Here is a 27,544-nt window from a genome sequence, read left to right as displayed (position 1 = left end):
GTATAAAGAGGAGTACTGAAAAATTTCATAATCAGGTGCAATAGGGTTCCTGTTTAATTTCAGTACAGTGCCAGTTACACTTGCAGTGCTATCTGGTAAATATGCACAGCAGCAACACAGCTGTGGAAACAAATTCAGATTCAGTTAAATATTTAGCATACTGGCATATTTTAAAGTGTGGCAGCACAGATTATTCTGACCTTATTTGATTTTCAGTGAGATTGATATAGACACCAGAGTCCAGAATAACACAAAACAAATCCAAAGAGAAATCCTGTGTTTTTTATTTCTCCCAGTCTAGCTACGTAGAACATGCCTTTAATGACATTTCAGGCAAGTAATTTTGCAGATTCCAGCTGGCTAGAGGCCAGATCCACAGCTGGTATAAAGTCACGTCACTGGCAATTTACACCATTTGAGCCTCTTTCCCAGATGTGTTGCTGAACTCTCATACTGCCACCAGTGTCTTCCATTGATTTAATATTGGTAGCATAAAGCATGCACCAACAAGAATATTATGCAATACCTCTATACATTCAAAGCTTTTATGAGATTGGAAAATTAAAGGGGATGGTGACAATTGCTGGATAATATCAAATGAGGAGAAGACATTTTGCAGCTCATTTAGGTATTTCACTTTTTTCTGTCAGTCTAGTATCTGTAGATGAATTCTATAATCAGGAGTACTTACACCATCTATGAGAAGTCCTGATCGGAAGAACTGAAGATAATTTCCTTAAAGTGGATGAGGACAGAATGTTGGCAGAGTAGTTTACATTCTGTTTCGTTATAGTAGTCATTATAAGTACTGTGTTTCAGTTTGGCCTTCTTCACTTGGAGACTATGGTATTTTAAATTCTGACTGTATTTATAAATAACTGGCATTAATACTTCTGCACTTGATGAAGTCTCAGCTAAAGGCTGCGCTTCAGAGTGGACAATGCATAAAGTGAAGTTTATAACTTTATGTGTAAACAAGAACAGTCTTTTCCTAAGCATCTGACATCTCCTATGCATGAGAGTGTTGCTGCAAAATAAAGGGATTAAGTACCTTTCCTAGAAAAACTGGGGGAGATCTGATACACTTACACAGTTAATCATTGTTGGATGGTCTCTGGTTTTGTAGTGGAGGTCAGGGGAGCTGTGCTGTGGATAAATAAATGGACATTAGCCTCTGGGAATGTTAATTATTCTTATTTAATGATAAGAAGAGTAAAGAGATCAGCTAATATGCAATATTTGCGCAGTGAGACTAGTTTTTCTTTAATTTTGTCCTTTTCTGTATCTGTAAAGCTCTGTGCACACCTGTGGAATCCAGTGGCAGACCCCCTCTCTGCGAGGGCAGACACATCCTTCCAGCACACCCTGTGCGTTACTAGCTCAGAGGGAGGGCTTGTCTACACTATGTCCCTACTTCAAAGGGAAGATGGTAAGTAGGGCATTGGGAGTTTATTAATGAAGTGCTGCGTTGCATATGCAGCACTTCATTAAGCAAATTCCCCCCTTCCCCCCCACGCAGCAACTTCGAAACTTCGAAGCGCCAGCTTGCATGCAGCCACAGCTCACCCGACAGTACTTTGAAGTGCCCGGGGGACTTGGAAGTCCCTTTACTCCTCAGCATTTTACTCCCAAGGGCAGCCTGTGTTTCGATTGGTGGTACTCCTCCACACATGCATTGGTGCAATAACATTTATTCTGCCCATGGATGGAAAAAATTAGAGGGAGCACTGGCCATTTACACACCCTCCCTAACATGGGCCGAAGTATAAAGTCACAAATGAACTCAATTAATATTAATTACTTGAAATGACCAGGTGAAGCACATAATGTGTGATGTTCATGGCACTTATATGCGACTGCACCGGAACCAGACTTCACTAGACTGCCAAGACAACATTTCAAGATGGTCTTGGTAATGTTGTTTTCCTACCAGTGCTAACCAAAGGGAATCCACTCTCTTTTCCAGTGGCAATTACCTCTCTTGATGCTGCCAAAAGAGCACACCTAGCCCTGTGTGTGCTTTCAAAGTAATTTAGTAACCACTCTTGGAGACAACAGAATGGAGTACAGTCAGATGTGGTCTAAACTAGGAAAATAACCCTATCGCTTTATCTGAAATTGACTTACCTGGCCACCCTCACTGAGGAAGGTCGATGGGAGTCAACATCCCATACTCCTCATGATCACAGAGTACAGGAGGGGCTTTCATGCATCCCTACCAAGTGCATGAAATCGAACCCCCGGAAGATTGACCCTTCCAGGGTAATGTAGATGTGGCCTCAGACACAGCAGAATCAGAAGTAGCATTCATAAGCATCACCCATTTGTGTATAAATAAAGGGGTGCAATTTGAAAGGGGATTAAACCTTTTCTTTTATGATGGGAGGGCTCACCTACTTTTGTTAACTCTGTAATGTTTTCATAAATTGTTATTATTAGTGCCCTATCTCGGTACCTGCAGCTGCAAGCAAAACCCACTTGATCAAGGCCTTTGAAGTGTAGGCACTGCAGGTAGCCAAATGTCAACTGTCTGGAACTTTAGTAACACCACAGACTTGATTTGAATGTGGGAATGGTTTTCCAGAGTTGAAGAGCATGCATGCATACACACTCCTGCTTCTCCTCTTCCATGCAACAGACTTTAAACATTAAGGCCATGTTTACACTAGCCCCCTTCTTCGAAAGAGGCACGGAAATGACACAGCCTGAAGCATATCAATGAGGATCTGTCATGCATATGCAGCACCTCATTAGCATAATGGCAGCCATGCAGATTTCAAAGCTGCTAACTTCGAAGTGCTGACAGGCAGTCTAGATGCGGGCACTTCGAAATACGTGGCCTATGTTACACAGGAAGTGAGACTGGATGATTACAAGGGTCCCATCAGGCCTTGGAATCCATGAATCTGTTATACACTTTGAAATCTTTTTTTTTATATTGTCCTGAAAATGTTCCCTACTTAATCGTTTAGAACAGCCATGTTTTACCTAGGGTTACCATATCTGACCTTTCAAAAAATAGGACACCCCTGAGAGGGAATGTATCTGTATCAGTATCTACCAACTCACATTGTATTAGTGTACTTTATATACTACAATACATTAATACAATGTAGGTTGGTAGATACTGATGCAGATACGCTCCCGGGTGTCCTCTTCTTTATATGGTAATCTTATTTTAGCTCTCTTTGAATGCGTGGTTCCATTCTATGTGCACTTGAGTTTTGGGCTACAGGGAAAAGAAACTCTAAGAATAACAGATCATTAAACACTTACAATGTCTTGCAGGATTTTCCATTGAAAAACACTCATTAGTTGCCTGTTTCAGCCAGCATTAGGTATTGCCATATTTGGAAGATGTGATCTTTAAGCACACACATTGCTTTTTGTGAGGGGTGAAGAATGTTAGATGCAATCCTTTAAGTTCAGGTTTGGCATGATTACACTGTAAACTGTAGCTGGGGATAGACTTATACCATGTCTTTTCACATTAGAGGTTAAAACAGCAGTTACATTTTTTTGGACTGTTGTTGTGTAGTTCTGTCTGTGGTAGCAGTCTAAACTGTCTTCTTGCGCCAATGTTGTGATGTAAAAATACTTGCTTGCTTAGCCCTCTCCTTCTACTACCTCTACCCCCAAAAATCTATCAAAGATATTGCTGTATAACAGGTGGTCACTGATGATTGTAGTTCCTGCGAGTTAGTCAAAATCTACTTACAAGCTCCTGTTTTGATTGGAAGTAAAAAAAAAAATCATCACAGATTAACAGGTCATTGGGTGAAACTTTCAGTACATGCCATGAAGCTGCTTATTACTGAGGCCTTTTAAGTACTAAATGTTCTATGTTCTTTATTTTTAAAAACATCAAAAGCATCTTTCTACCCTTTCAGAGTAGGTATGTGAACAAACTGACATGCCTCAGACGACAGGATCAAGTTCACATTCACAGAACTATCACTTTAAACTGTCAAAAGTGAAAGTTTGCAGAGCGAGGTCAGAAAGTTTGTCTTACATATCATGACCTTCATATATTTTGTGCATCAGGGTTCAATTACTGCTTCATCTAACTCTGGGAAAGATAATATTTTTAAACCTTGTTCCGAGGTGTTGATCTTAATTAACAGGTATGGCAGGAAATAGAATTTCTGACACAAAGGGAATTGTTTACTGTAAGCACTCTGCTGTATTTTTTACTTTGAAAGGGTTAGGTGGTAGAGATGCCAGAAGTTCACAGTTACAACTTCTCTGGGGGCTTCATTGTCCTTGCTTCTGTGAAGATGTGCAGAGGGAATGGAGCCATGTGCCTTCCCAACCTCTGCTTTGCACCCTGTGCAAGGGCTAGGGATGACTTTCTCTCTCCTTGCACAAACTACACCGAGAATGGAGGGAGGAGCTAGCTGGCCACACGGGCATGCTGCACCATCTGGGAGAGAATGAGGCCACATCCATGCTACCCAGTGCATAGGGAAGCAAAGAAGGAATTGTACCAGAGTCGAGATGCCACAATCCAGCCCTGGGTGAATTGTAACACCTCAGAGTCAGCCACCTTGAGAATAGATCTGTTGTTGTGGTTATGAGGCATGTAAATAAACAGATATATCACTTCTGGCTCCTTCCACCTAATAACATTTGTTTTCAGGTTCCTGGTAGAGGACTGGACTGAATTCAAGCAGGTGGATTCCATGGAATTTTACTGGGCTACCGCATGAGGAAGCAGTGCATGCTAGGATGTGTAGTCTCCATTGGCCTTGTCTGCCATGAAGAGCTGAACAGCTGCAATATGTTCTGTTTTGTGTGAATTAGATACAGCCCTTATTGCCAGAGCAGCTGTTGGTGAAGAAACTTTGGTGCCCCTGGGCAAAAAGAATGAAGAAGAGGAAATGATGGCTGAAATGATTAGTGATGCTATTCTGTTAGTGAAACAGCTGTGTGTTTTGTTGTGTTTGTAACCACTCTGTTTGCATCTGACAGTGAGCCACCTCTATGGATTTGGATTGATGGATGCTGAAGCTATGGTGATGGAAGCAGAAAAATGGACAACAGTCCCTCACCAGCACGTGTGTGTGGAAAACACAGACCACCAAGCCAAGTAATGTGCATTGAAAACGCTGGTTCATATATGTATATATAAATAGCCACAATATACCTTCTCTTGTTCTGTCTTTGATGTGCCATATCAAAGCTATCCTCCCTTGGTATATCACAGAAATGTAAGGGGGGAGGAATATCAAGAGGACAGCTAGTCAGCGCCCCCTATGCTGTCATCCAGTATGCTGTGTGCTACTAGGAAAGAGGTCAGTTTAAGGAATCACCCAAAACATTTTGGTATAAAGAACAGATTGGATGTTGTTGTGTGTTGGTAATGGGAAAAAGGAGCCTCTAGATTGCCACTAAGTATCCAGCCCAGGTAAGTAATGACTACGTGTTTCCATCAAAAAGCTGCTTGCAAAAAGCACTTTAGTGGCCTTTGTAAAGCAAAAAATAAGCAGTCCTGTAGCACCTTAAAGACTAACAATTTTATTTATTAGATAATGAGCTCTCATGGATGAAACCTCTGAGACTCCGTAAACTGAGTTTGCGGTTTCAGTCCGGTGGCTAGCAGACCAGTGTTGTCTTCATTAAAAAAAACCATATGACATTATTCTTTCAGAAGAGCCTCTAACTGAATGGAACTAAGTTTCTTTCTGCTCTTTTAGAGGAAGTCCTTGCAAAACACGAATGAGACACTTTGGCAGGGCAGTGCCAGAGGAAGTTTGTTCTCTCACTATATGTACCCAGCTTGTTCTGTGGCTACACAGAGAATATCCATCTTCAGGTGCATTTCCAAAGCCCTTGGTTCACTAAAATGAAAGAGGTATTGAATGGGCTAGACCCTCAACTGCTGAAAACTGGCACACTTCAGGGAAGTTATGCAAGTTTGTACCGGTTGACCCTCTCTAGTCCAGAACCCTTGGGACTAGAGAGGCGCTGAACCAGAGAATTTGCTGAACCATGGGAAGTCATTATTGTCTAGCAACATTACTAATACTTCCATTTGTTACTGGGCTCTTAGGCCATGTCTACACTAGCCAAAAACTTCGAAGTGGCCATACAAATGGCCATTTCAAAGTTTACTAATGAACCGCTGAAATACATATTCAGTGCCTCATTAGCATGCGGGCGGCCACGGCACTTTGAAATTGACGCAGCTGCTCGTCCAGACGGGGCTCCTTTTCAAGAGGACCCCGGCTACTTCAAAGTCCCCTTATTCCCATCTGCTCATAGGAATAAGGGGACTTCGAAGTAGGTGGGATCCTTTCGAAAAGGAGCCCCATCTGGACGAGCCGCGCGGTGGTGAGCCGCGTCAATTTCAAAGTGCCGCGGCCACCCACATGCTAATGAGGCACTGAATATGTATTTCAGTGCTTCATTAGTAAACTTTGAAATGGCCATTTCGAAGTTTTTGGCTAGTGTAGACATAGCCTTAGTGTTCTGTCTCCGGAGAGCCTAGACTGGTGGCTGTAAACAAACTTTATGGGACCATGGGAAACTTGGCCACTCCCGTGATAAGTGGTCATCCACACAATTAAAGTCAAGCTGGACCATAGATCTTGCCACACCAGAGAGTGCCAGACCAGAGAGATTCAGCGTGTGCTAGGTAAGGATTGTGTCCACTATTAATATGTTGTTAATATTCACAATCTAATACATAATAGTTAGAACTGTTTAAGCAACAACCACAGACTCAGGTATTTCTCAGCTGGTCACTAGTAGCTATCCATGCCTGGTTACTAAGATAATGCTAAAGTTTTATTTTAAAATTGAAAATTAGTAGTCTGACACTGACCAGTAAATACCAAACAAGAATGATTTGGTTCTGTCTCCAGAAAACAAGCCTGAAATAACTTGGTTTTTGGTCTGTTTTATATTACAGAACAATACGGCCTGACAGCCAGGTCTACTCAGTGTACAAAGCCACTGGCTGTTCAGATAATTCCAACCACCATGTGATCTACTTGGAGCATGTCATAGTGCGCATCACTATCACCCATCCTCGGCGAGGTGACTTGGCAATTTTCCTAACCTCTCCTTCTGGGACAAAGTCGCAGCTATTGGCTAACAGGTACAGTAATCCTCTGCAACTTCGCATTCCCATCAGAGCCTGGGGTGAGGTTGTAGCTTACACAGAGAGGAGTCAAATAATCATTGTAGGTGTGTTAACAGACACCCAGAAATGATGGGGGAAATGAAGCAGGAATGAACTGTGAGGACTGCAGTCAGTAGTGTACTAGTAAGGGACTAGAGTAAAGCTGTAGAGGACGTCATCTTTCCAGCAGGGAGCAGTGGTTTCTGAAAGTACCCTTGTGAGATCACCACGGGTGCAAAGGAAATTTTGAAAATGTCAGTATTATAGAAAGGTAGTTGAATGGAGAAAAGGATTCTATAGACAGTGCATAATTGTTGATACCGCCTTCCTTCATGTCATCCCAGATAATAAGCATAGGACAAAGTAGTCTAATTCCTCTGTAATTGTTTACCTCATCAATTCCCTTTCATTATTCTTTCTGCCAGAATATACAGAAGTGATCTCCTCCAGCCATGAAAGGCTGTTGACAAATAAGAAGGAAGACATGATTATTCACAAAACAACAAAGCAGTCCTATAGCACCTTAAAGGCTACGTCTACACCAGCCCCAAACTTCGAAATGGCCATGCAAATGGCCATTTCGAAGTTTACTAATGAAGCGCTGAAATGCATATTCAGCGCTTCATTAGCATGCGGGCGGCCGCGGCACTTCGAAATTGATGCGCCTTGCTGCTGCGTGGCTCGTCACAACAGGGCTCCTTTTCGAAAGGACCCCGCCTACTTCGAAGTCCCCTTATTCCCATCAGCTCATTTCGAAAAGGAGCCCTGTTGGGACGAGCCGCGCAGCAGCGAGGCATGTCAAGTTCGAAGTGCTGCGGCTGCCCACATGCTAATGAAGCGCTGAATATGCATTTCAGCGCTTCATTAGTAAACTTCCAAATGGCCATTTGCGTGGCCATTTCGAAGTTTGGGGCTAGTGGAGACACGGCCAAAGACTGACAATATAATTTATTAGGTGGTGAGCTTTCATGGGACAGACCCACTTTTTCAGATCTGGAGAAGTGGTTCGGTCCCACGAAAGCTTACCACCTAATAAATTATATTGTTAGTCTTTAAGTTGCCACAGGACTGCTTTTTTGTTTTCTGAAGTTACAGAATAACATGGCTACCTCTGATGAAGTGGGTCTTGCCCACGAAAGCTTATTCTCCAAAATATCCGTTAAGTCTATAAGGTGCCACAGGACTTCTTGTTGTTTTTGAAGATACAGACTAACTCGGCTACCCCTCTGATACTTATCTCTGAGACTATTCAACATGATTATTGTTATGAGGGGGCATTGCACTATTGATCATAAAAGGCTCTTGACACTCAAATGAGATTTTTAATAGGCGTCTCTCAAGTGGATGCACATGTCTAGCCAACTGCTCCGGCACAGCTGTGATGGACCCCCTGTTGTTTGTCAATAGACCTATATCATGCAGAAAATCCATAAGGCTCAGTCTCTCTCTCTCTCTTTATGCTGATCTAAGAGAGCGTTTTGTTCTCTCAGTCAGCTCCTCCCTCACCAATATGCCCTGATGCCTAGAAGTGATGTACATCACTATCACTTACCCTCAGCATCCATCAAGAGATGAAAGAAGAACAATTGGCTTAAACCCAGCTCATTAATAATGTCAATAGGAAAGGGAAATTCTGTAGCGAGCTTGCCAGAAGTTTAACCTCACCAAAACTTATAACTATTAATCAGTGGTCTAGGGAATTTCACCAACTCACAGGCCCTTCAATGTCCTTCTCAAACTCCTGGCTACTCCCAAACTTGCAAATCACCATAGTGGCAAGTAATGCATTCTTATATCTCCAGCTGGCCAGAAAAAAGTACCCTTTCCCCTCACCCAATGATAATCAACACTTCTGTGAGTCTGCTAATACAAAGGCTAAATTTAGCGTAGCATGTCACATTAGCAACAACAGCAGAAACTAACTAGGACATTGCACTGGTGTTTTGTGGACTCCACGGGCTCCACATTCATTTCAGTAAAAATAAATAAATAAATAGAAAATTGAAAACATTATCTTATCTCAAATTGGAACCTGACTACTTCAGAGATGGCCTAAGAAGTCCTGGTCTTCCAAGACAGCTGAGCTCCATGGAAACAATGCAGCTACAACACACCAGGGGTCAGCTCTTTGACATGTGTTGTGAACAAGATACGAGCAGTCATTTTTCCGCTCTGCTCTGCACTAGTTAGGCCTCAACTGGAGTATTGTATCCAGTTCTGAACACCGCAGTTCAAGAAAGATGTGGAGAAATTACAGAGGGCCCAGAAAAGAGCGACAAGAATGATTAAAGGTCTACAGAATGTGACCTGTGAAGAAAGGCTGAAAGAATTGGGCTTGTTTAGTTTGGAACAGAGAAGATTGATGGGTGACATGATAGCGGTTTTCAGGTATTTAACAGGGTGTCATACGGAGGGGGGTGAAAACTTGTTCTTTTTGGCCTCTGAGGATAGAACAAGAGGCAATGGACTTAAACTGTGGCAAGGGAGGTTTAGGTTGGACATTCGGAAAAAGTTCCTAACTGTCAGGGTGGTTAAACAATGGAATAAATTGCCAAGGGAGGTTGTGGAATCTCCATCGCTGGAGATATTTAAGAACAGGTTAGATAGATGTCTATCAGGGATGGTTTCGACAGTACTTGGTCCTGCCATTGGGGCAGGGGGCTGGACTCGATGGCCTCTCGAGGTCCCTTCCAGGCTAGTATTCTATGATTCTGTGGGCAGCAGAGCATTCATAGTGGGAGAACACTAGCTGTGGGGCTCCTTTGCGGGAGAGAGGGATTGACTCCAAACATGTTGTTCAGACTTAAGTGTAAGACTCACCGTCTCACTAAGATCTTTCCCCAGGAGTGATTTCATAATACTTTTTAAGAAAATCCTTAATTGCATATAAATTAGCACATACAGTGGAATTCATTATTTGTTATGAATTCTTTCTCTTCTTCATCCTATTGTCAGTGTTGTCATATCGTCATTACCAGTGCCTTACAAATAACATTGATGGATACGTCTGCATATACCATGTAGAACCTACTTCTTTGTTGACCTGTACAGAGATGGATTCTGTCCAGCTAAGCAGCTGTGCCTTGGGTTTGGAGAAGGCTGTCTTTTCTATTTTATCCTATTTTTGTGCAGTGGCTCTTCCATGAAAGTTTCAAGATGAAAAAATTTAAAGCAGTACAAATAAAAATATCCAGATAAAATAAGTTGGCATAAACCCTTGGGTGTGACAAGAGCTCACCTTAGGATCCAGCCTTTCATGTGTCACAGCTGACTCATTGCCAGTGGGAGATCAAGACATTCCAGTGTTCACATTTCACCTCTTGTGATGATTAGCATGTGGAAAGGGTACAACATTTAATGCAGTCATCCGATTTGTAACCTTTGCTCCTTAAGAGGTAATCATTTTCTGAGCTTGCAAAGTGAGACAGAAACGATGCAAAAGACATATGCGTATAAGCATGGAAATGTGAGGCTGCTTCCCATCCTGTCCTGTTATCAGAATGCTATCCTCAAAACAAAGACTCTGAAAGGCCTTGTACGTTCTGCCCTTTTTCAGCAACAACTTATTCGTGAAAGAGCAAATACTATCTCACAGAGACACACCAAATATCCCTTTCTCATGCAGACTTCTGAGCTGTATTAGCTTGCCAGTCAGGCTCAGTTAACATTATTTCACAGCTCTGGGAGTCTAACAACACATAATATTTGTATTTTGGGGGAAGCCAGAAACCAGCAAACAAACTGCAGCCCCTAGCAATCCTTTTTCCCAGTAGAGTTCAAAAGGGAGTAGGTACAGTGCTTGGAGATTATTGGAAGGCTTGTTTATTTTCTTTTAATCAGCAGAGAATAAATCCTACAATTTAAGGACGTGGAATATTAGTGAGTCAAGTATGAATTCAAACATCATTTTGTCATCCAGGAATGAGTTGTTTTTATTATTATTTAACATCTTTAGTTAGGCCAAAGAGACATAACACTTCGTTCTCCATAGGTATGCCAGAGTAAATCCATGCAAGCGCACAGGTAATATAAGGATTCCTATGCGGCAATCCCTTGGTTTTTTTCTGTAGACAAATCCCAGAGGCTGCCATGCATTGCTGCTACCTGACTGAGACACTTTTCTCAGATTTACAAGGCCTTTACATGCACACGCACATGATTAATAGCAGCAATACCAGCTGTTTTTACTGAACTCAGGAAAAACCTCATTGCTTCACCATTACTCATCTGGTTTTAATTTGAAACAGTTTACTGGTGAAATATCTTAGAAGTGCAGATGTACTTTTTACTTGTGTGTGCTGTTCTTATCCACCATATCAAAATGAAAATTCACTGCATAGTTTCTACTGTATTGATACTGCCTCTGCTGTCCACCAAGGCAATATTTGATGGGGTTTTTCCCCGTGAATATTTTGTTCTTAATGTTGGCATCTCCCAAAATGACATCAGGAAAAAAACTCGTTAGGCAGAGGCACTGTGGATTCCTTCACAGGCATTTGGTGGATTACATTGTCACTGGCTTCAGCTTCTTATGCATTCTTCAAAAAACTGCAATACAAGGAACATCTGCTTTGCTGTTTGGAAAGAGCTAAACATGATTAAATTGGATGTGCTGCAAAAGAGGAAAATACAGGCTCACAGAGTGCAGGCTGAGGTGACGCTGACGCTCAGCAACTCACAATAGCTGCACTTGGACTGAAGCTGAACAGAATCCCCTTTTCAGAACAATCGCCCATTGTGTTTGGCAGTGGACACTAAGAATAGTTTTGAGAGACCAATACTTTTCCCAATACCACTCAGATCCCTGGGTCACAGAGCACCCTCTAGATCAGAAGGTGCTCAAATTTCAGTCTGTGTACTGCATTCAAGTGGTACACAGATAGTTCCGTCTAAGGTGCGGGCAGGAGCAGCCGTACTTGCTCAGACAAAGGAGTGCCCATCCAAGTAGTGGATCTGTGCAGGCCTGGCTCCGCTAATTGGTTGCCTAACCCTGGAGAAGATGCACATATCAGGTGAGATGGTGACCTTGAGAGGAATAAGGGCAGTGGAATAAGATGGGGGAAATAGGAGGTGGGTGGGAGGCAGTGGGGTAGGAAGAGGGGGTGGGGGAATTTGGGACTTGCAGGGCTGTGGCCACCAAAGAGGCAACTTTGCACAGCTCCAGGGCTGCAGCAGCTGGGGAGAACCCCCCACCAACCCCATTCCCAGCACCAGCTCGGAGACTGCCGTGCCACTGGAGAGAGACCACCTCCTTCCCAGCCCCAGTCTGCAGGCTACCACAGCAGGGAGACCTCACTTCTTCCCAGTCCCAGCTCAGTACTTGCTGCAGAGGGGGAGAGATGCCTCGCCCCAAATTACTGCTAAAATTTAATGGAAATCACTTAACCAAACACGGCAGGTAGCACTTTATCCAAAACGTTGTGCAATAGTTGGCTAACAGTACAAATGACATTTGGAAAAATCATGCAGCAGTTCAACAAGACCCTCAGCAATTTTCAAGTGGTCCCTGCAAAAAGAAAAAAAAAAAGTTTGAGATCCACTGGTTGCGACGGAAAGAACACTGAAAGGGGGTGACTATACTATGGACTCACTTGTCTCTCACCAAAGTCACCTCTTGCTTTAAATTACATGCTTTACATTTAAAACAGCTGCTGCCCATTAGAACTATGTAGCTGAATGCCTCTAACCACGTGGTGGCAAAATTCCAGACCCTTATCTTCATGTGCTTACAGCTGGATGACATAAATACTACCTCTTCCCAGCAAAAAGAGGATGTTCTTTCCATTGCTGCCTTTTCCTCTAACAAAGTCTTTGATATCAGTACATTTTGTTAATAAAACCCTCTGCCAAAACTCTCCATCTCTGACTGAATATGAAGTTTTGTAATCTGGTGTCACTCGCAATATGATTTAATAAAATTTCTTGGCAATTATGAATGGAAGAGGACAGCTTTTCTGACTATAAGCTGTTCAGATTTCTTTACTGTTCTACCTGTGCACGCTAAAATCTGCTCTCGAAATACTACGTCAATGGCTTGTCTACACGTGCCCCCAACTTTGAAGGGGGCATGTTAATCAGGGTGATGAGAGATTACTAATGAAGTGCTGCAGTGAATATACACCAGTTCATTAGGCTAATTCTCCCCATGGCAACTTCGAAGTGTCAAACTTTGAAGTGATGGCATGTGTATAGCCGGGGGCATTTTGAAGTGTCCACATTACTTCAAAGTGCCTTTATTCCCTAAAATTTTGAGGAGTAAAGGCACTTCAAGGTAGCGCCCGGATTAACATGCCCCCTTCAAAGTTGGGGACAAGTATAGACGCAGCCCAAGTGTTGCTTTTTAGAGGTAAATTAGAAAGAAGTGGGGAGGACAGCACCAATTCTGACACTGAGCTGCAGCATCCATCACCCCTTTCCATTGAAACGTAGAGCCCTGCTATTAAATATATGAACAACAAAAGAATACAATTCCCCCAACTGTACCCAGCCCATGAGGGTGAATCAACATCTGGAATAATTATCTCCCATCCCCAGACTGCTGTTTTCCACGTTTTCCTTTAGTTTTGTCCTTGCCCTTCTCTCTCGTCAAACAGACCTTGTGTCATTCCTTCTTCTCAATGCAGTTGCCCTCAACCCCAACTTCTTTGAAGATGTGCACTTGTTGCTTTGCTGTGTTGGTCATCTCTGGTCTTGCTTCCCCGCAAAGGACCAGATAGCATAACAGATGGAAAATAAATAGGTTCGTGAGCTCTGGAATGTTAGTGACACTAGGGACAGAAACTCAGCATCAGAAAATAAATATATTTAAAATAGTAGGGGAAAGATTTTCTTTTGATCTTTCTACCTGACACTGATGGGCCAAATTCAGTTCTTTGTGAGGGAGCAAGTGAGCTGCTGTAAATGGCACCATCCTCCCTGTTACTGTAAACCCAGTCTTGGGAGAGACCCAAAGATGAGCTTGTTAGAAGGATGAAGGTCAGTATAGCTGCCTTGATAAAGAAGCAGGACGTGAACTCACTGCTGGAAGAGTACAGGGAACCTGTGTGTTCCTCACAGGACTAGAGTGCCTGTAGCAATCAGTCAGCCTGTAGCACTCAATACTCCATTTCATTTCTATTCCAAATTAATGCTAATTGAAGCTGGAAAGTGGAACAAGTGGAAGTAAAGGAAGTATAAGATGACAAATGAGTTGGTTGAATGTATGATCTCAGCAAATGCCCCAGTAAATGGTGTTTTCAATTCATTAGAAAGGAAGAAGGGAGATGAATAAAACTTTCTCCAAGCAGGGGATGACTCTGAATAATTTTGCTCCCTCCTCACGGATTTTTCTGAACAGCTCGAGATGAATAGCCTTGGGGACATTGGGCCCAGTTCATTCCCAGCATAATGCCATTGACTTCAACAGAGATTCACCAGGGATGAAATGGACGTATTTGATGTACTGCCTTGTGCTGGTCTCCCCCGCCAGCTTTCTTATCCCTACACGTGCCTGAACCAACGAGTACTCTTCTGGCATGTATCATCAGTGGATATTATGGTGCTGTGTTCATGCATGCCACTATGTCAGGGGATTCTGAAGGTTTTCTTCAAATTATATCAAAAAGTGTGTTTTTAAACAAACATCCATTAGCACAAATAATGCCCTAGTGCAGCAGGCAGAACCTCAAGTCCTGACTTGTCTGTTCAGGTGGAGATGGATCATTGCATGCTGGTACCTTGAGAATCTGGCTTAGTCAGCCCTGTTTCCTTCATTGTAATTGTATCTTTCTTGAACCTTCCTGTGAGCAGAGACAGCACTTTCACATTTCAGCTCAAACTGGGCTTGAGGGTACGTGTCGCCTCATAAACTGTTAGCTTTCATGAATAAATGTAAGAGATGAACTTCAAGGGGCAAGAGCTATGAAAAACAATGACTGTAGAGAGTGTAGATATAATCATGTACTTTATTATGGAAGGTCACTTTAAGGTAACAGATAGAGGTAGGAAGGCTTTCAGAGAACCTGTCTGCTGCCAAACCACTTCTTAGGGGCATTTGTTTTCTTGGTGCTGTAATGCAAATGCGTGGCTGACTGCTTTGATTAAGCTGGTTTCAGCTTCTGGAGTTCCATCAACAGTTAGTTCTCCCACCTGACAGGCAGTTGCTGGAGCCCCCATGGAGAACAGCTGTTGAAAGGCGAACAGCTTACCCAGTCCTCTGCAGGTTCAATGCTCAAGCTGGACTATGGGTTCAAAATACGAGATCAGCTTAAATCTTGTGCCCATTAGCCCAGCAGGCAGGAACCACTTACATGTCAAGTTGTTAATTTAGGTGGGCTGGAGTACAAAGAGCTCTGCAGTAGAGGACACATAGTCCTCCACCTCTAACCACCTCATCACTACTCATCAGTCATTTGGGAGTGTGTACATTTCCTGATGCTGGAAACAGTGAATTTGGTCTATGGTGTATGGTTGTCTACCTCATGCAGCTGGAACTTCAAGGATCAAAAAAAATGAGTAATATAAATTTTACATTTATGAATTTACCTTTTTTCATTTGTCCTGTCATGATCATTGTACTCCTGAAAGCCTATCCCCAGATTCCTCTTCTGTCATGGACAAATTAAACTACAGCTTGCTGTTTTTCTTTGTGGGTTCTTGGGGTTCATCAGTGTGATAGCTGCCTTTTGTCTTCTGTTTTTTTGCACAGGACATTTGTGAACTTTTTCCTAAAAATCTTACTAGATGTTAGAGATGCAGCTGTGAGGGGCTAGGCTTGTATTCCCAGTTGCAATTGATAGTGGATGCCTACCTGCCTCTATTGCTCTGTTGCAGATGAATATTTCTGTTTTGAATTAAGCGGCTCAAATGGAGAGGAGATACATTTGTTGGTGATGATGCCGAGAGCAAGATGGTCTTATTTTAAGGAAAGTATTATTAGAGTGTTTTATATTTGTGTGTGTGTGTATTCGTTCACGTACACACAGGTATTAGACACTTTCTCAAAGAGACCTATTATTTTTCAGTTTTAAACTCAGTTAGTCCCAGACATGTTACTTTTCAGCACATCTCTTAGCACGCGAAAGTCAGGATTGCTATATCCAGCTGATCTTGGCCATATTGGTACCAACAAGGTTTCCATGGATACTTAGGCAACTTTACATTGAGTACATTAATAAATAGTTTGTAAGGGTCCATGAATGATTGGTTAGATGTTAGAATGTTGGATGTATGTTACAAGCATGAGTAGGAGTGTTATAGTGCTTATAAGCACATCTATACTTGTACATAGCTGTAAATTACCCATTGGAATACTGGACTCTGCAACAATCTGTAACAATTGATTCGTCATTTATTAAAACGCCTACAGGTTGCACCTCTCTGGCCCAGCACCCTCAGAACCTGAGCAGTCCTGGACAAAGGATTTTGCTGGACCGGGGTGGTCAATGCCGTCAGGGCTCTCCAGCCACTTGCCCGACACAGCTTCTTGGCCCCAGCTGCAGTCTCCTTGTCTTAGCAACCGTGGCCCCACCAATCCCTAGCTGTCTTCCTGGCCGGCTCCCTAACCCCTGTTACCTGGCCAGCTAACCCAAACCAGCTTCCCACTGGCTACCCAGCTGCTGCGGCTCCTCAGCTGACTTCACAGCTCTGCAGTTCCCTGGTCAGCTTTCTGCTGGTTCCTGGGCCCTGCAGCTTTCCAGCCCTGTGGCTCCCATGCTGGGTGCCCAGCCTCATGGTTCCCTGGCTGGCTTCCCAGCCTCCTCTGGTTCCCAGCTCTCCAGCCACAGTGGCCACTGGCTGCTGCTCCCCTGCTTCTTACTCCTGTGGGGACTTGGCACGGGCTCCAGCAGGGGCTCTGGCCTCAGTCTCTCACTCCAGCGGTGGGGGGGCTGTGCCCCCCACATGCTGCAGCAGGGCTGGGGGACTTCAGTTCTGGCCAGGGCCAGGCTGCCCTATTCTGCCCCCAGCCCCTGCACCACTGATGCAGGTCCTGCGCAACCCCAGGACTCTCTGGCCGTACGTTATCCATGGTCATGTCAGACCACGGATGTTGCTGGACAAGAGAGTACTGGATTTAAGAGGGTGAACCTGTATTAATCACCCTGTATTAAGCACCTGTATTAATTAACCCTAATTCTTTGTAACCGATTCACAAATAAACCATTAATATGAAGTGTGATCTACTAATGAATCCACCAGACGCCTGAAAACTTATGAGCTCAGTTTTAGTGATTCAGTGCCCAGAAAACAATCCCACCCAATTGTATCATTTCTTTTTGTATGAGGAAAAAATGCAGCCTACCTTTCTGGTAAATGTTTCAGTTGATTTAAATATGTGCTTCAAAGCTCACCAACCACTCCTAGACTTGAGCACCTTGGTATGCCCCCCAGGCTCTCCTTTTTGTAAAAGGCCCTAGCAAATGGTGCAGATCAGCATACTACTCCTGCAGGAGAGCTGTGTGGTACATTCACAGTGGTGCCTACACTGAATGAACTCAGCATTTTACAAACTCAAACCTGTCATTGTACTCCTTACAAACACTTTTCCTTCACCAGCTAATGTAATGTATTCCTGTAGCTTGCTGACAGTGTATCCATTTGCAGAACAGGTGAGAATGAAATAGAAAAATGCCACTGAAGCCCCTATTTGGTAAGTACTGTACATTTCCAATAGAGTTTGGCAATCTGCTCATTTCAAAAATAAGCTCATACTATCTGACTGAGTGCTACAGTATTTCCCAATAAGGATCCAAAACTTTACTGCTTACAAAATTAATGTCAAATTCTGTACTGTATTTTAAGGCTATGTCTATACTAGCCTGGAATATTAACCCGCTTAGGGTCGATCTTCCAGCGTTCGATTTTGCACATCCCTGCACCCTATCAAGGATCGGCAATACTTGCTCCTTGTGTCTTGCGAGAGTAAGGGAGGTCGATGGAACAGTTTCTCACATTGACCTTCTTCAGTGAGAACAGCCAGGTAAGTTGATTGCAGATACTAGCTGCACAATTGCCATAGCTAGAATTGCATATCTGCTGTCGACTTACTTTCACTAGCGTAGACATAGCCTTAGAGGTATTATTGAATATCTGGGACCAGGTCTCATTTTTCCACCTTAAAGTGATTGTGAGTTTTTAGATAAGAGTAAAATCTAATCATGTTTTTAAATAGTACATTTTCGATGGAATGTAGATAAGCAAACAGTATGAAGACCAAGCATCTGACTGAAAATGTAATTGCCACTGATCTGAGGGCAAGGTTGAAAAGTAGATTATAATCTCCTCTAAAACCCAAATGCCATGGAAAACATGGTACTAGTCCATGGTAAAAACAGACTGTCAATATCAGTCAAATGGATGTGACTGAAATCCCAATAACTCTATATTTTTTTTAATATTACATGGTATTAATATAACGCTATGTAATTTCTTGCCATTCTAGTAGAGAGGTGTGTTGCTGCCTTGATTGACACTCACTTTAAAAATAATATACACCAGTATTATCATTATTTATTGAGTTACTGTAAAACATCAGCACAGTATTGCCTGGCAAATGTATTATCTGTTGAAAACCAACTTTGCAATGATTTAAACTGAACCTCCTCCGTATGTGTGTGTGGAATGATAACTGAACAGGGAATCTGGATCATTGTAGTAAATGGTGTATGATGTAGTAGCAAATATTTGTTTGCAGAGTCTGTTGTACGCAAATTGATAATGACAGCATCATCAGCCAAATTCTCTGTTAGCGCAAGTCCAGTAACATCAGTGGAATGGCACTAATTAAAAATCTGGTCCAGTCAAGAATGAGACCGTAGTTTAATTTTAAAGCATGCATTTGTTATTGAATGTTATCAGATATTTAGACACAAATGAGTACCTAAGGATGAAACTTACACAAACGAGAGAAGGAAAAGTATGGGCCAGGTCCTGCAAGTTTTGTGTGCACATGGTTTCCTTTAAACTCCAAGGGTGAGTCCACACAGCAAAGTTATTTCAGAATAAAAGGCACTAGTCTGAAATAACTTTGTGAGTGTCTGCACAACAAAACTGCTGTTCAAAATAATTTCAAAATAGTGGACAACTTATTTTCAATTCTGTAAACCTCATCCTACGGGGAATAGCACCTATTCTAAAATAGATGTTTCAGAATGAGACTGTATAGTCAGGCGATAAGGCCTATTTCAAAATAAGCTATAGTGCTTGCAATGGCTTTGATCCAAAATAGGCTCTATTGTGTGTGGACACTATTTCAAAGTAGCTGAGCACTATTTCAATATGGCCGTTTCTACACAGGCCACTTTCTTCGAAAGTGGCATGGTAATACACGGCCCGAAATATGCTAATGAGGCACGGATGCAAATTCCCCATGCCTCATTAGCATACGGTCACGTCATTTGGAGTCTGGAAGACCGTTCTTCCAGACTCGAAAAAGCCGTTTAGAAGCGCGGCTCATGAGGGGTCTTCCAGAAGGAATTCCTTCTTCTGGAGGCCCCTTCTTCCCAAAAATTTTCAGGAAGAAGGGGCCTCCAGAAGAAGGACTTCCTTCCGGAAGCTCCCTGGGGGCCCCGCTTCTACACTGCGTTTTGGAGTCTGGAAGAAGGGTCTTCCAGACTCCAAATCACGTGACCGTATGCTAATGAGGCCTGGGGAATTTGCATCCGTGCCTCATTAGCATATTTCGGGCCGTGTATTACCATGCCACTTTCGAAGAAAGTGGCCTGTGTAGAAACGGCCTATGCATGTTATGTCTAGTTGCAGTATTTCAGAAAATCTCTTCCAGAATAGCTTATTCTGAAATAACACTGATGTGTAGATATAGCCCAAAGGAGTTGGAGAAATGGAAGACTCATAGTCCGTATTGGAAATGAAATTGATCTGATGAAGTGGGTCTGTCCCATGAAAGCTCATCACCGAATAAATCATTTTGTTAGTCTTTAAAGTGCTACATTTCTGCTGTTTTGTTTCATAGCCTGTGTCTACACTAGAAGCATCTGTCTACATAAGTTAGTGTCGAAAGAGATATTCCAACAAAACTTCTGTGGACAGATTGAATCTACATGTAAAAGCGGATCAATCTTTTGATCCACTCTGTCAACAAAAGGACCCCAGAAGTGTCTACATGGTTTTTTTGTCAACAGTTTCTGTCAACAAAATGCATTTTGTGTGTAGATGCTCTGCGCGTTTTGTTGAAAAAAACTCTAGTGTAAACATGGCCACAGGGTTAGGACTTGTGTCTTGATTTGAGTAAGGTTCTCAATTCTTTTTTTTTTTTTTTTTTGTACCAGGAACATCATTTAACAATACTTTGCACTCAGTAGCGTTCAACTTTCACAGTTTTTGCACAACTTTTTAATAAAAGAGGCAGAAATACACTCTAGCTGTGCCTACACTACAAAATTTTTGTCAACAGAAGAGGCCTTCTGTCGACAGAACTAGGGAGTGTCCCCACAACAAATGCGTTCTGTTTAGAATCTGTTGACAGAACACCACCTTTTTCCTGGCGGAGTTATGTCTTGAAATTTTAAGGCATAGTCCCTCTGTCGACAGGGAGGGCTTCCACTTCACTGGGCAGCCCTGTTTACAGAGCTTCCACTTGGCTGTTCTGTCAACAGAGGACTGGGCAGTCTGGCCACTCTCTGTTGCCAGAGGGCAAGGACCGGGGAGCCCCTATTAGGTGTGCGCATGTTCTGTAGACAGAGGTTCTGTCGGGAAATATCGGTTGACAGTGACTTCCGTAGCTAGAACTCTGTAGTGTAAACACAGCTTTAGAAACTATAGGGTAGAGTCAAGTGATTAAAAGGTTGGTTTGTTTTGACACTTGTATGAATAGGTTCTGCTCTTTTTTAAGAGAAAATTGTTGTAAATCCATTGACTCAACGACAGAGCTATGTCAGAAGTCAGCTAGTGTACAAATCTAATTTTATGAAATATACTTAAGCACAGATGTGAGCCATGAAATCTCCATTGATATAGTGTGTGAATAAAAATACAAAATAAAAATGTAGCCAGGGGCCTTTCAAAAAGACCCTCCCAATCTTTGAAAGCCCTTTCTTCCCAAAACAAATGGGAAGAAGGGGCTTTTGAAGTCCTAGGGGTCATTTCGAAAGGCCCCTGGCTACACAAGCAGTGCATGATTAGAAAGTGGCACTTTCGAATTGCTGCAGCAACCATTATGCTAATGAGGTACTGCATATTCATGGCAATGTCTCATTAGTATCTTCAAAACTCCCTCATTAATATGCCTTTTCCAAAAGGAGGGGGCTCGTGTAGACACACCCAGCGTGAAATAAGTCTGACTATATGTAGGTGTTTCCAGGAAATGGGGAGAGAGATCTTAAATTGTATATATATTCTCTTAGAACTGTCTTGTACCATTTGTTAAACAGCAGCCTCTACTCCAGTGATTCTCTCGCCAATAGCTTTGGGGCACCAGGAAGCGTACTATTAAACACTACAGACAAGTGCACACTCTCTTTTCAAAATCTCTTTAATAAATTCTCATTTTTGGCAATATAATCTTGGGCCAGTCATCCCCACTGATCAGCATCAGACTGCAGACTCTAAGCTTGGTCCTCTCTACTGAAAGAGACTGTAATTCAGACCCAAGTTCCTTGCTCTTCATCCAAGCCCTAGTAATTAAATTACTGTACAACTGTTAGTATGATGAACTCATCAAATGCCAATTAATCTCACCATTAGACCCCATCAGACTATTCAGTCTAGCAATACCTAAATCATTTGGAGTTTGATACACCAAAGTCTCAGTTACATTTGTTCACAAGCCTCTTGAGCAATGAATCTTTCCTGTCCCAGCTGCTCATGTTGTATCGCTAACCTAGTACGTCTTGCTTTCTTAACTCCCTGTTCAGTATTTCAACCCAAACTGGAAAACAGAAAGTTTTCCACTTGAAAAAAAAAGATATTTTTATCTGACTCATGCTTTGAGAACAAAGGAAATGTGGTTGTGTTCTTTGGATTTTTCCAAGATGTGGATTTTATTAACCTGCGCCCGTAATTTTAATTTGCAGTGAATAAATTTTAGTTCTCTCTTGTGTCATATGAAGGAACAACATATAGAAGAATCTTTATTTCCTTCCCCCGTTGTCTTCGTATGTTTAGAATGGTCTCAATAGAGATGTTTGAAATAGGTATTGCCAGGGCTGATGTATAAGGGGGCATAAAGTGTCAGGTGCCTCCCAAAGACTGTGTGCAGGAGGGGCAAGGGGTGACCCAGCAGCCAGCAGGGGGGACTACTATGAGGGCCTGGCACCTGCAGAAGGGTCTGCCCACCTCCTGCATTCACCAGCAGTGTCAGGGAAGTGGAGCAACATGACCCTAACTGGGACCTTGCAGTCCCAGCCCCATTGCTCAGGGGTGGGAGCAGGGCAGCCTCACACTCACTCGTCAGAAGCAGAGGGATACGGCCAGAGGAGCAGAGCAAGCTGGGGCCATGTTATTCCAGCACTTCTAGTGAGGGTAGGAAGCCAGATCCCTTCTGCTGGCACCAACCCCCAGTCCTGCTGTTCCCCCAAGCCACCTCGGTTGGTGGGAAGAGGCAGGGCAAAGGCGAAGCAAGGATGGGAAGAAGTGGGAGGGCACAGAACAAAGGCAGGGAGGGGCACAGTAGGGGGCGAGAGGCCTGGGGTGGAGAGGGGTTGTCCTAACCCTTCCTTGGGCTAGGTCGTCCACTGCAACCAGTGACCCCTGAGTGCTGGAAACCCATCATGACATGTGTTGTACATGCTTAGATTAGCTAGGCTAATTAGTTTAAATAGACTTTCATTTCTGAGTGGGAAGACATCAGGCTAAAGGGTCTCTGATGAAGGTAAGGATTTGTTTTCTTGTTCTTCGGTGTCTACAGTAATACTTTACTGCTTTATCCTAGGTTATTTGACCATTCCACAGAAGGATTTAAAAACTGGGAGTTCATGACTACTCACTGCTGGGGTGAAAAAGCAGCAGGTGACTGGAAGTTGGAGATTCATGATACACCATCTCAGCTGAGGAACTTCAAGTCTCCAGGTATGAATCTATCCTTTAGTTAAACTCAATAGTTCAGAAGAATACTTGGGCCAAATTCTGCCCTCATTTATACTTGACTCCCATTTATTTGTTGCGCTTCACTTCTACTCTGTTATGACTTGACTTCTGAGACTCATAGCTCCTTCTTACCACAAACCTACTTCTGGTTTGTATGGAAAAGAATGGCAACAGTGTAGTGTTCTTCGGAGAAAACTCCCATGTCCTTTATTCCCACCATGTGAACACTTGCCATGTCACAGTATAAGTTGCTCTCAACGGCTACAACTCATCAGGCTTCTGAGTACTGGCAAGAGAAACAAAATATTTTACAAAAAGCAGTCAAGTAGCACTTTAAAGACTAGCAAAATAGTTTATTAGGTGAGCTTTCGTGGGACAGACCCACTTCTTCAGACCATAGCCAGACCAGAACAGACTCAATATTTAAGGCACAGAGAACCAAAACCAGTAATCAAGGAGGACAAATCAGAAAAAGATAATCAAGGTGAGCAAATCCCCACCCCTCCACTCTCTGATTTGCTCACCTTGATTATCTTTTTCTGATTTGTCCTCCTTGATTACTGGTTTTGGTTCTCTGTGCCTTAAATATTGAGTCTGTTCTGGTCTGGCTATGGTCTGAAGAAGTGGGTCTGTCCCACGAAAGCTCGCCTAATAAACTATTTTGCTAGTCTTTAAAGTGCTACTTGACTGCTTTTTGTTTTGATAGTGTATAGACTAGCACGGCTTCCTCTTTGTTACTATTCAAAATATTTTACAGTCTCTAACAAGGAGTTTAGAGACAGATTTTCAGAAAGAGAAGCTCAAAAGTGGTGCATGCAGTTGCATGTTTGCATTTTAAAGCCATTAACACAGTTTCAAGTGCAAACTGCAAGGGCTACTCTTTGAGCTTCACAGATCCTGGGCCAGCTTTCCATCAGGCTGATGACGATGACTCCCTTCATTTTGGCTGATAAAGCTGCTTGCAGCCTCTGTCCACACACTTTCTCCAATCCATGCTCATAGTGCCGAATACAAGGAGGGAAGTGACCTTTATCAGTTCTCTCCCTCTAGAAATTCCCCCTGTACTAGGATCAGAGGGGTAGCTGTGTTAGTCTGTAGCCACACAACGAAAGTCCTGGGCACCTTATAGACTAACAGTTACATTGGAGCATAAGCTTTCGTGTGCAAAGACTCACTCTACCACAAAAGCTTATGCTCCAATATATCTGTTAATTAATAAGGGACCACATGACTTCTCAACGTTTTTTTTCCCTGTATTCGGGTGAGCCTCTCATAATCAGCTACACATGCTTTGAGCTTGCTTTGTGCTGTCATACAAGGACAAAATGTCTCAGATCTTTTATTCTCCCACTTTTGAATCCTATTCTTGGTTAGATATGTGTTTAGCCAGGGCCATCCTTAACCATATACAGAATACAGCTGCATAGACACCTAAAAATGTGGGGTACCATGGGGTCTTACTGTCCACTCTCTCATCCTTTCCTATCCCTGTTCTGTGGCTCTGCTTCCTCCAGAGAGGATCTAGTTTAGCTAAAAGTGAAAAAGCCAGCCAGAGCTATTAGCAGAACATCGAACCTGTGAAAGAGCCATTCAAGTGGTAATGAAGCTGTTTAACAGGCATGTGCCAGCCCCATATATAGACTGTCTGAATTTATTGAATTTATTCTACAGGAGCTGAGTATGCATTTACCTAAAGTCATGTGCTTTAAAAATATTAAAAATACTAAAAATATTAAAAATACTTTAAAATATTTAATATTTGTTCTGCTCAATATAATAAAATCACCCTCTCCCCAAAAAGTCATCCCACCACCCCATGCTGCCATGGGGCACTGTGGCACCACTTTAATAGTACCATGTAGGGCTCCATAAATCCTCAGGACAGCCCTGTGTTTAGCCTCCGAAGAGCTCCTGCTTTTAATTCCTGTTGCATACATAGGTCCCACTATATGAGGCCTGGTCTTACAGTAGTATATGTAAATATCCAAACATTTTAATACAGATAGATCAAAGAAATGGAGATTTAGGCTAGAATGTTCAGAGGGGCCCAAGAGACTTAGGCACCAACTTCCATTGACCTGCAATTTGAGATGAGTATCGCACTCCCTTAAGACTTCAGAAAAAAACAGCAGCTGGAAGCCTCGTGTTCCAAAAGATAACCTACAATCACACTCACCTCAAAATAAATGATAAATCAGTTGTCTGAGAGCATTTAACTTCTGTCATGTTTTGTTTCAATTAAAGCATTGAGGGAAAAATTACAAAAATCAAGAATAAACTTGTTTGCTAAAGAGTTGGAGTGCAAAGCATGTATTGAAAATTATTGAACAGCAAAGATAAATTAACAATTATAGTATGGTTGAAAACACTGAGAATCCACTGAGTAAAAAAATATTGAAATAAAAGGTAGAAAATCTGGGTGACAATTATCCAGTGACATTTTTAAAATGTACAAAAATGCATAATTAATTATGTAAAATCTGATCAGAACCACCATAAAATTGCCACTAGGAATGATGGTTTAGAATTCTAGAAGACAAAAAATACTTTAACATTCAGAAAACTAAGTAAACTCACAAACTATTCAAGATGTTTTAAAAATGCATTTACCTAAAGTAATTCCTAAATTACAAGAATAAGAGATGCCTGGTACTTAAAAGAAAGGATTTAAAGATATACAAGTATATTCTAGAATTTTATTTTTAAACGACTAAAATACACTTTTCTGAATTAGAACAGATTCTAATGATTCTCAAAAATCTATAATATTTTCACCAAATATGATAACAGCCTTATATCACCAGCACACTGGAAAAACATAAAGAATTTTTGGCTAAGTGCTAGTTACTAGGTTTTTTAATTGACTATTTAAAGTTGACTTGGTACAAAAATTTGTGGCTGATAACATAAGAAGCATATTAAATATCTCCTAATGTCTGGTCAGAAATTTTCAGTAGCAGTTTTGTTATCAAATGTAGAGGTGGCCTTTTCCATGAGGACTGGAACAATGTTTTTCTCTCTCTTGGCTGAAATTGGATTTGTCATAAGTTACTCAAAATAGAATAATTCACCTTATCCAAGGCAATAGTGAATAGCCTTCTCTCAGAGTGATTTATTCCAGGCAGAAAAACTAGAACAGGCTGCCCCTTTCACCATATTGCTTACAAATTCCGTAGAGCCATTTACACAATAAATTAGTGACAGCAAAAATATCATAGAAGCACTTCTATGTGAACAGAGAAAAGCCCAATACGCAGGGGATGCTGTTCTGATGCTATTCTTAATTACTCTAATAGTATTGTGGCTTCATTCATTTATGTAGTACCTTTAGACAAAATTAAAGTTTCAGAATTAATTATGACAATGCAGGAACACTGACTTTCTGTTCCTCAGTTTGTTAAAATATTTTAGCAGATGCCTTTTTATTCATCTATAAAGTATCTGAGCATTCAAATCACAGTCAGCCCAACCTATGGAAGTCAGTTAATTTAAATGTGAGTTGAATTAGGCCCTTATATCTATCCCTTATCAATACCATTAAGTTGCATTTGGCAGTGAGTATTGTCAGATAGAAATTTCCTTAGCTTTCTTGAATTCTCAAGGTCAGCATTCTGAAAATGAGCGCACTAAGCCAGGCACAGTCATACTCAAGCATTACCTGTTAGCATTACCCGAGATGGGACAGCAACAAATACAATTTAACCAGGTTATTAATAAGGAACCCTGTAGAGCCAATGAATGGCAACTTCATCAATATTTTAATGTTACCAAATGTTTTCTTGGGTTAGCCAGGGGCCTGCCTGGCTCCAAGGAATTTGTTAGAGCAGCTTGCAACAGCACCTGATGAGCCATTCCCCTGCCAAGTACAGCAAAGAGAAATGCATTCCAAACTCCTCCCTCTGTCTCTGCAGTGGCCTGCTCCCTAGGCTGGAGCCTGAACAAGGCTGGCACCAAGCCAGTTTGGTTGTTTTCCATGAGCTCCTTGCATGGGGCTTTTTTCCAACATCTCTTTACAGCCCCTTTATACTACCAGGACAGTATAAAAGGGACAAACTAAAGGGAGGACTACATCCCACTAAATTTCATACAGGACTTATATTATTCCAAGTACTCTTTAAGGACCTGTTTCTGGACATGCTAGCTTAAACGAGTAGTTGATTTCAATCCTGGATACCATATGAACTGCAACTGAATTACTGGTTAATCATCTTGAGTTAGCTCTTCAAATGGTGTTCATTGGCAGAGCTTTATGGATTACAGACAAGCAATGAGGTTTTGCAGGTGTTGAGGATCTATCTCATAGAAAGCAAAGAAATTGTGAATCCAGGAGACCTGCCCAGCTGAGAATTTTTCTGGTAGCTGGCACTGAGCTATCTTAGCTGCCTCCTCCACTACCCA

The 27,544-nt window shown here is 42.2% G+C and overlaps 1 protein-coding gene across 5 annotated transcripts in view; it reads left to right on the top strand.

Annotated features, from left to right (window-relative positions):
- Nucleotides 1–27,544, top strand: part of PCSK5 (proprotein convertase subtilisin/kexin type 5) — a 361,111-nt gene that overhangs the window by 228,633 nt on the left and 104,934 nt on the right. For all 5 annotated transcript variants that reach the window (XM_074994754.1, XM_074994752.1, XM_074994753.1 and 2 more), the window contains exons 11-13: nt 4,972–5,089; nt 6,914–7,102; nt 22,992–23,128. In XM_074994754.1, coding sequence (XP_074850855.1) covers nt 4,972–5,089; nt 6,914–7,102; nt 22,992–23,128 — 444 coding nt within the window. The remainder of the gene's footprint in view (nt 1–4,971; nt 5,090–6,913; nt 7,103–22,991; nt 23,129–27,544) is intronic.

Source organism: Carettochelys insculpta, chromosome 5 (assembly GCF_033958435.1).
Source record: "Carettochelys insculpta isolate YL-2023 chromosome 5, ASM3395843v1, whole genome shotgun sequence".
NCBI classification, from domain to species: domain Eukaryota; kingdom Metazoa; phylum Chordata; order Testudines; family Carettochelyidae; genus Carettochelys; species Carettochelys insculpta.
The sequence above is the reverse complement of the archived record's forward strand: the minus strand, read 5'-3'. Positions and strand labels throughout refer to the sequence as shown.